Consider the following 9,256-nt stretch of genomic DNA (forward strand, 5'->3'; position numbering starts at 1 on the left):
GACACCAGCATGATATTGGCTTGCTCGTCAAGGCTGCAGTACGGCAAAAGCCCACGCCGCTGTCCGATTCCATCGTCCGTCCGCCTCCAGTCGAAAACGAGGCCCTACGACGAACCACGGGCCACAGAGAGAGGTCTAGAGCGCAGTCCATGTTCCAGATTATAATTAGAAGACGGTGACACCCTCTTTTTTCCTCTGTTATAATAGTACAAGTGCAGCTCACCTGTCCACAGTGGGCGATTATCTCAGCTGGGACTTTACAGGTCAAAGCAGTGGGGTTCATGATCATGAATAGAATAAGGGCTCAAAAGATCAGTGATTTACTTGCTGTGTGTTTCGGTAAAAAAAAAGGTCCTACGGCTGGTTACCATGCTAGAGCATTCCCCTTGTTGGCCAAATGAGGCTTCTCCTTTCAGACGAAAAGTGTGTTTCTTCCGTTTCGAAAAAAAAGTGTGTTTCTTTATGGTTCCTACTTCAAAGCAGCTCATAGCTAGTACATGCCATTGGAGCAGAATTTGCCCTTCTTTAGTCTGTACAACCACTGTGTTCAACATTTAAAAACGGGCTCTGCTACAAATTGCAATTCATATCTGCTTTCAGTATGTTGCACTATGGACCAAATAGATTTATTTCCTTTTACACACCTGGATTTGCAATTAGGTGATTATATACATGTATTGTTACCAAAACGGTGCACAAACTTGAATGGAAATTTTTGAAATGGTAACACCAACATAGTGTGCCCCATTCACACCGTGGACTGATGATCAGTCTTCCTAGGTTCAATTCCTGTTGTACTTGCTCTTATGTTTCATCTAGGTGTCTCTATGCCTTCCTGGTGGCTGACTATCGTGGAGAGCTTGATGATCAACGCTCATTTATCGCATTTAGCTTGTCACAGATTTTCTGACGGCGCAATCGCCCAAAAACTTCCTTTTCTGTTGTTCTATCAGGTACACATACTTGATTACACGATATGTTGTTCTCTTTCCTGGAAAGAAACATATTTCTCTTTATTCTTAGTTGTGGTTTATGCTGAAAAGGAACTATTACCAGCATGCTTGTGACAAGTCAAAGAGTAAATAACCAGATGACCGATGGAAATAGCAAACATGTATCTCTTTCTAGCACAAGTGCGAGGGCACATGACAGGTTCCATTGCGGAGTTACAGAAGAACAAAATACATGCCGAATCGCCATCAGAGACACTACTGAACAAGTTCGGGAATAAACATGCTGTACCTATTGATCAATGGGGCTCCCATTCCCTCAAATGTCGTGCCCTGAAAACCATAAGTACACAACGTCAACAGCGTGATACGAAAAACACTCTCTGAGGCGCACATGCTACCAATATAAGCAGGCCAGAAATGCATTGAAACAAACAATTAGGCATCTGAGTTCAGCTGAATTGCATTTACCATTTTGAAGAATGCTCTATGCCAAGGCCATTGCAGGTAAGTATCATTCCCTTAAATCTTGAAAGGTACTCCTAAAATACAGGAAAATATAGCAAACTTAAACAGAAAGCACATATAATAAGAATCAGAAAACTAGTAAAGAAGAGCTCTTACACGTGCAGTATATTGATTGACCTCGTAACAGCCAGAAAAGTCGTACTCAAGCCGTGTAACTGGATCACTTAAAACTGGAAAGACAATACAGTGCATTAGGTAAAAGAAGTTTTCAGAATTGTGTATAGTGAAGTGTGACCCTGCCACCATTCTTATCGGTACAAAATAGAGGGACAAAAGGTATCATCGGTGCCTAAAATAACAGACTTGAACAGTACTTTTGTAAGCCTCGTTGATCTCCTGAAATTTAGCTGTGACATCATCCTCGCCCTTATGCTTGTCGGGGTGCCACTTCTGGAGATGAGACACCACTTACAGTGAGTTGATCTATAATTTTGTTTGGGTAGACAATACATGGTAGTGGTTCGCAGAAGAGAAGCAGGGCATAAGATTTACCAGCGCTAATCTTCTATAACTCAGTTTGATGTTGTCGTCAGATGCATCGTAATCGACCTCCAGAACTTTGTAATAGTCCTGTCATCACAGATGAACTCTATGAAATGATATAAATGATAAGATGGATTAAATGGACAGGTCAGTATAACTATGCAAGAAAGTATACTGCGACCATTTCCCTATACATGAATGGCATGATAGTCCATAGGACCACATCACACTCGAGTTGTAGATGGTAATGCATATTCAGGTTATGCATAAGATGGTCTACAGCATAGCAACAGAGATCGGCAAGGGGTGCTCATATCACAGTCCATGACCAATCCAAAAGTTCAAATATTTGGATACAGAATCCCATAGTAGGTGGCACTTGCAAATGATAAACATATTTGGCCGAAGCAGCAGAGTTTTCCAGAAAACTAGTTTCTGCAACTCAATGCAAAATTCTTCAAGCAGCCAAGCAAGCAAGTCGATTAGGCACATAGACACCACAAATGCATCGATCAGCTTTCTAACAAAAATAGGACTAATTTAGGTAGGCAAGGTGAACCTAAACAGGGATGTTGCCTTACGCATACCAAACATGGATGAGCAACATACAATAGTTGGAATTTGACCAATCGCTCACCACAGATCAGTATGCCTAAATTTAACTACCATACATAGTCTACAGCACAGCAACAAGGGTCGACAAGGAGTGCTCATATCACAGTCCACAGTCGATCCAAAAGTTTGAGTGTTTGGATACAAATCTCCCATGGTAGGTGGCACTTGCAAACGATAATATATTCAGCCGAAGCAGCAGAGTTTTCCATAAACCTACTTTCTGTAAGTAGATAAAAACTTCTTCAACCACTCAAACAAGCAAATCGATTAGGCAATAGATGCATCGATCAGCTTGGACTAATTTAGGTAAACAATGTTTAGATAAACATGGGTGCTGCCTTACACATATCACAAATGGATGAGCAACAAGATAAACACTTGGAATTTGACCAATCGCCCGCCATAGATCAGTACGCCTAAATGTAACTACTAACCAAACAGTACACTGCTCCTCCCCCCAGCGAGGCCAAAGCAAACCAGTACTACTATACTCATTCCAGTAATAATCATAAACCAACAGGAGCTACAGATCCATGAACCGAAGTTCCCCCAAGCTAAAAGCTTAAGATACTCGATCTCTCTCTGTTGAAGATGGCAAGAACAACGACCGGAGATTATCTTACGGGTTGCGGCTGCTCACCTTGTGGAGAGGCTCCTCGATTGCTCCGTCCATGCAGCGTAACAACTCATCACCCCCGGCCTCTCTGTGCCCCGCCCGTCGGTACACGTCCCGCCGCGCGCGTTGGGGGCTCCGGATTCGGGAGACCTGTCCAAGGGGGGGAGGGGATGATCGCGAGGGCGGGGGTGGGTGTGGGATCGGAGGGTGTTCTTCTTCTCCCCTCTCCTCTCCTCTTTTTTATTCTCCGCTGTTTATTTTTAAGAAACCCGTGGTGGATAAAGAGGGGCAGGCGGTGACGTGGATCACGGTGTCCTTTCGTGTCGCGGAGCGTCCCCGATTGCATTTTGTCGCCGATGCAGGCCTGGGCTTTTGCCTCGTTGCGTGTGTGGCTCGCCGCTGCAGACTTGGGCCTTTTGTATGCCATCAATGTATTCCTGGGAAAATTCTCTTTCTTTCCTGATAATTTAATTTTAGAAATCCTGATGATCAAATACTATGTATTATCCTTCAGATTACAGCAATTCTTCCCCTGTTATCAGAAAAGGAAAGAAAACAGCAGTTTTCCCTCTGGTGACGTTTGAGGCCAGCAACGAGGCATGATAAATGTAACGAACGACACAACACTGACAAATAGAATGCGGCTGGAACTTACAGGATGAGGTTTACACTTGACTCTGCAGAGTCACAGCCTACAAGGTATATCTGACTATCTGAGAGGGAACATTCTATTCCCCAGCCAATAGGTCAGCCTTGAAAGACAATTTTGATGAGTATACATATATATATATCCTAAGAAAGGTGCAAGCCTATACCAACAAGTAAAAAAGTTTCTGGCGAAACAGGCGTGTAGGGTGTGTCAATTCAAGTATTCAACTGCACCTCAGCATGTTCAAGATCTTCAGAGTTGGAAATGATGGTGTCCCAAATATCATTTACGGGTGAATCATCACATCAAACGGCCAGCATATTGTGCTCTAGGGTATTTTTGTTGCAGCTGGGGCCACTGCACGAAGAACTGATCGGCCATCCGTAGCTTGTACAACAGTAAACCACTTAACGAAAGCTTCTTCACTCTTGCGATACTTTCAATGTAGAAAATGGAGGACCATCCCAGACCAAGCACCTGCAAGAATATAACAATTAAGTACTCGATAGAAAATTTTAAGCATTGCATTGACTTATTATTTAGGGCAAAAAAACAGTGTTATCATTGGGTTTATAGCAAACACAGATTTATAACAGTATTGATACCCTACTGTCCTAGTTTTCGTTCTATGATAAACAAAAAGGTACTACAAATGCTGTGGTGCTTCAAACATAAATCTTGTACTGAGCTATATACTCCCTCCTTCCCTAAATATTTGTCTTTCTAGAGATTTCAACAAGTGACTACATACGGAGCAAAATGAGCGAATCTACACTCTAAAATATGTCTATATACATCCGCATGTGATAGTCCATTTGAAATCTCTAAAAGGACAAATATTTAGGAACAGAGGGAGTAGAACATAGGATGTAAAGTTACCTTCAGAAGAAAAGCTGAAGCACATAGAGGGATGCATGTCCCGGGACCATTGCAAAATATCTACAAGGGTGTTACAAGCAATTAGTATAATATAACTGCACTCATATGGTGTAATGGGTGCTAATAAGTTTGAAGAATGCACACCACTTGTGGTCTGATTCTTATTATTAGCCACATAGCATGCAAAGTAGCACGCAGTGTTGTTGCGATGGAGGTAATGTAGGATTGGCCCACTTCACGGCTACGATATATCTGCATGAACTGGGCGTTCTCGATGATCATTTCTCTATCACCCTAAAAAGGCATCATTGGTGTCATAAGCAAAACTAGAATTACTTGCAATAATATCGTAATTTTATATAGCAAGGTAACTGACCTCCACATGAATCAATGACTTCTCATAGACTTGCAAATAATATCGTAATTTTATATAGCAAGGTAACTGACCTCCACATGAATCAATGACTTCTCATAGACCTGTGCCTTTGGAAGGCTCATGTTATCAGTAAGTGCAGCCACATAGTACCTAGGCGTAAAGCGATCCTTCTGAAGCTCAGATACAATATTCATCATCTCTGCAGTATGCCCTCCTGCGGAAGGGACATGAAAATTAATAGGTGAATGTAATGATATATTCTGCTGTGGGCAGTTATGATTACATAATGACAACCTAATAGTTTCTTGGTGAATACGTAACTGATATTTCTAGTTGTGCTTATGTAAGTACACTGTGATCAAATGTATTGACAGGAAAATAACAACATTTGGACACATAATTGGGCTCTCAGAACGAATACACACCTGCTTAGTCCTAAATGATTATTTATACAATAAATGTCATATTTGCACTAGAACCAGACATGGACCGGTGCAAACTATGGAGAGACAAAAGCTGGAATGAAATGTATCCATGGTGAGGTGGTAGTGATACCAGCACATTGGCAACAAGCCAACAACATCATCATTTGCAAGTGAAGTGGGAGGAGGTAGAATGTTTAGCTTGCAAACCTCAGTACAATATCGAGTCCAGATAGAAGAAAAAGGAAAAGGCAATCTACAACATGTGGAGAACATAAGCTGGTGCTTTATAAAGCTACAAGTGATTTCTTAACTCTGAGTTCTCTTCAACTCCAAAGTATTTTAATACAATACAAATAGTTGAAGTTAATTTTACAAAAGAAAAAAGGCAGATTGTGGGAGTGTGTGTGACTTGAATTATTGATTTGGCCATGCAGATACAGAATTGGATCTGCCACATTAGAATTCACAACCAAGGGTGTCTCCGCATCCAACCAACATGCAAGTACCCTACCTATGAAGGATAGCTGGTTCACTTGAGGAGAATATCTTCTATGATCATACCGCAATCATGTCATCCATGAACAGGCTCCATACGATCCCCTAGAGTAGAAATGGAATAAGTCACGTGGCATGGTCCAATTCTCTATTTATTCCACTCACCTTTTTATTATAGTATATGGAAATGCATTCATTTTCTTTGCATCGATTGTGATCCGCAATACTGTCGGAGTAAAAGAAGGGATCTAAGGAAGAATTATTATGTATTGAACCGGGAAAAAGCCTCTGTAACGGTTGGTCGGTAGTAAAAATTCATAGCAAAACCGGTAGCAACTTGTACTAGAAAACAATGAGTACACTCCCAGTTGTCTAAATAAATACTGTGCAATATACAAGCTAATTGGGAAAAAAAACTAGGTATCTTGTTTCTTAAAGATGGTTTGATCTGTGTATGAATCACCCGTATGGCATGGGAAATATAGACTGAATTTTATCCTAGGTCAAAGATTGCAATGTGTTATCCCTAAAATTTCCGTCAAGGTTACAAATTAGTAGCACAGGAGTTGCTTACAAAGCCAGAAACACCATTGAGCAATAAGAAATCTAGACGCCCGCAAAACAACTGCACAAATGTTAGGAGAGTAATTGTCGATCATGGTAACAATTCCCGTTGGAATTTACTATCCTGTCATCTCGGTGCAACTCAAGGCATCGCTTTGGACACTGTTCTCTGTAGTAAAATTGACAATTTCAGTTTGAAGGCCATGATGTACTCACCAGACCCGAGGACGATGAGACACCGCAGCCCGGAGGCACGAGACCTCGACGGCGGTAGGCCGCTGCGGCAAAGCACGTAGGCGACGCGGACGGCGAGAACGGATACGAGTACTGGAATAGCACAACACGCTGCCGCGAAGGCGTCGAACCCCATCTCCAGAAGCGGTGGAGATGGGGTATGAGATCTGCGTGTGCGTGGTGCCGATCAACAGCAGCGCAGAGCTGGTGGCGGTGAGGGCGCTAGATCCCCAGTCTCACCGGCAACCGCGCGTGGCGTCGGGGCAGGGGAGGGGACTGTGATGGGTATGCTCGCCGGCCGTCTCCCGATGGCGGCGTCGGCCGAGGGAGCACAGGTCTTTCTTTTTCAGTGGTGCCGAGGGAGCACGAGGCGGCCGCGGGGGAGAGGCCGTCGTATTGTGGGCCAGCCCATACCTGGCCAAACGGACCGGCCCGGCCCGGCACGGCCCGGACCATCGTAATCATGCCTGGCCCGGCACGGCCCGCAAGGGCACGATTACTATACGGGCCGTGCCATGCCGGCCCGCATGCTGCGCCCCCAGGCCCAGGCACGGCCCAGTTAGTAAACGGGCCGGCACCTTGGCCCGTTTAGCACGATGGGCCGCATATTTTCAACCTATTATTTGACGCATCGAGCGTTTTTAGTCTATTTTTACATGTTGGGCCATATATAGATGTAGAAAAATAAAAAAAACTTAATCGGGCCGTGCCGTGCCGGCCCGCGTGCCCAGGCACGGCCCAGGACGTGCCGCGTGCCGGGCCCGGCCCGTTTAGCCCGTGTTATGCCTGGCCCAAGGCGGGCCGTGCCGGCGTGCTCACGGGCCGGCCCGAAAAAACTGGCCCATTTGGCCAGCTATAGGCCAGCCCAGTTAGAGATGCCGCAAAAACTATGTGCCTAAAAAACAGTTTACTGGATTCTTAAAAAAAACTTAAATAATAAGTGTCACACGTGTAGCATAAAGCAATTGAAACGTCTCAATTAGAGCAACTCTAACGGGTCAACCCAAACGGATACGCGTTTTGTCCGTTTGGATCGGCCGCCCGGCGTCCGCCCAGTTTTGCATTTGGGTCGGCAGTGCGTCCAACGCGCCGACCCATTTCATGTCCGCACTCAACTCTTAAAAAAAGGCTCGCGGTCATCATGATCTCCACCTTCATGATCTTCACCCCGGCCATCATGCTCGTGAGAGCCACTTCTTTCGCCTTGGTCTTGGTGTTGGCGGCCTCGCTATCTAGCATCTTGACTTGCTTCTCCCCTCTAACTTGAACATCTTGGCTTGCTTCTCCGCATTCATCTCAAGCCTCCTCCTTTGGATCTCCATGAAAGCGTCCATTTGCTCCGCCTTGAAACGCCGACGCTCCTCCTTTCTTGAGTCTTACTTGTTCATCATGCCCTCCACGCTTGCGATCAAGGCGTTGGATGCTGCATCCCGCTTGTCCTCCTTCTTGGAGTTGGTCTTCCCCTGCGGCTGTGCCGGCTCTCCCTCCCCAACCTCCTCCACGGCTTGCTTCCCCCACGCGACTTGAGGGCGGCATATTGCGCCTTGAACTTCTCCTCGTCCTTGATGACCCGAAAGCAATGGGAGAGAATGAAGCACTTGCCATTGTGTTGAACCTTGAATGCCTCCAAAGCTTGAAATGCCTACAACAAGTTTCCATGCAAGCATATGGGCAAATGATGTGCAAATGAACACGCAAGCATGAACTTGATGACACAAAAGAGGGCAGCTCGCTAGCATACCATGTCTTGCATGCCGATGCCGCTCACGGGGCGGGCCTTGACACTCTCAAGAGTGGCGCAAAACTTGTTGCACTCTTGTTGGATCACCCTCCATCACTTGGAAATGGACACCCACCCGCGCGTGCTCACAAATTGGTAAGGTGGAAACTTCTTACGCTCATGAAACTCTCGGTGGACACGAATCCAAAAGGTTGAATGCTTTTGTTCGGCGCCCGTCTTGGGGTCTTGTCCAATGTCTCGCCAGCACTCACAGAGAAGCTTGTCCTCGGCAGCCATGTATGCCTTCATGCGCTTGCTCTTGCGCTTTGGCTTAGGACCGGTGGCTTGGTTGGCGAGCTCGTCCTCGAACAAAGGCTCCACTTCGATGTCGCACTCGTCCTCTTCCTCTAGCCCGTAGTCGTCCGGGAACTCATGGTCGAGTGGGAAGCCGTCTAGGTCGACGCTGACCTGATCACGCATGAAGGCCGCTTGGTCGGGATCATAGCCAGCGGCCGACGCGAACGCCCCGCGGCCGTCCTGGCTTTGGGTCTCGTCGGAATTGTAGCCAGCGGCCTCTAGATTTAAAGCTACCACTGTATTTTAACTATTTTTTATATCAACTTTTACTAGTAGGCCATGGAAATTTTTAGTAATTAACCACGGCAAATTTAATTCATGGATCATTGCAATTTTTAGTAATTCATCATTGCATTTTTTGTTTA

The 9,256-nt window shown here is 45.2% G+C and overlaps 2 protein-coding genes across 2 annotated transcripts; both read right to left on the reverse strand.

Annotated features, from left to right (window-relative positions):
- Nucleotides 1–1,098: 1,098 nt before the first annotated feature.
- Nucleotides 1,099–3,455, reverse strand: LOC119317492 (chaperone protein DnaJ-like). Its single transcript, XM_037591963.1, has 6 exons — nt 3,217–3,455; nt 1,971–2,048; nt 1,793–1,868; nt 1,575–1,648; nt 1,422–1,492; nt 1,099–1,283 (listed from the first exon to the last, which is right to left on the reverse strand). The coding sequence occupies exons 1-6, from the start codon at nt 3,247–3,249 to the stop codon at nt 1,250–1,252; spliced, it is 366 nt and encodes a 121-aa protein (XP_037447860.1). The 5' UTR covers nt 3,250–3,455; the 3' UTR covers nt 1,099–1,249.
- A 344-nt stretch (nt 3,456–3,799) lies between these two features.
- Nucleotides 3,800–7,180, reverse strand: LOC119317491 (UDP-N-acetylglucosamine transferase subunit ALG14-like). The gene is made up of 5 exons (XM_037591962.1): nt 6,797–7,180; nt 5,168–5,310; nt 4,865–5,014; nt 4,721–4,780; nt 3,800–4,318 (listed from the first exon to the last, which is right to left on the reverse strand). Exons 1-5 carry the CDS (start codon nt 6,948–6,950, stop codon nt 4,142–4,144), a joined length of 684 nt encoding a protein of 227 aa, XP_037447859.1. The 5' UTR covers nt 6,951–7,180; the 3' UTR covers nt 3,800–4,141.
- Between the last annotated feature and the right edge of the window lie 2,076 nt (nt 7,181–9,256).

The sequence above is a fragment of the Triticum dicoccoides genome, chromosome 6A (assembly GCF_002162155.2).
Source record: "Triticum dicoccoides isolate Atlit2015 ecotype Zavitan chromosome 6A, WEW_v2.0, whole genome shotgun sequence".
In the NCBI taxonomy this organism is placed as follows: Eukaryota; Viridiplantae; Streptophyta; class Magnoliopsida; order Poales; family Poaceae; genus Triticum; species Triticum dicoccoides.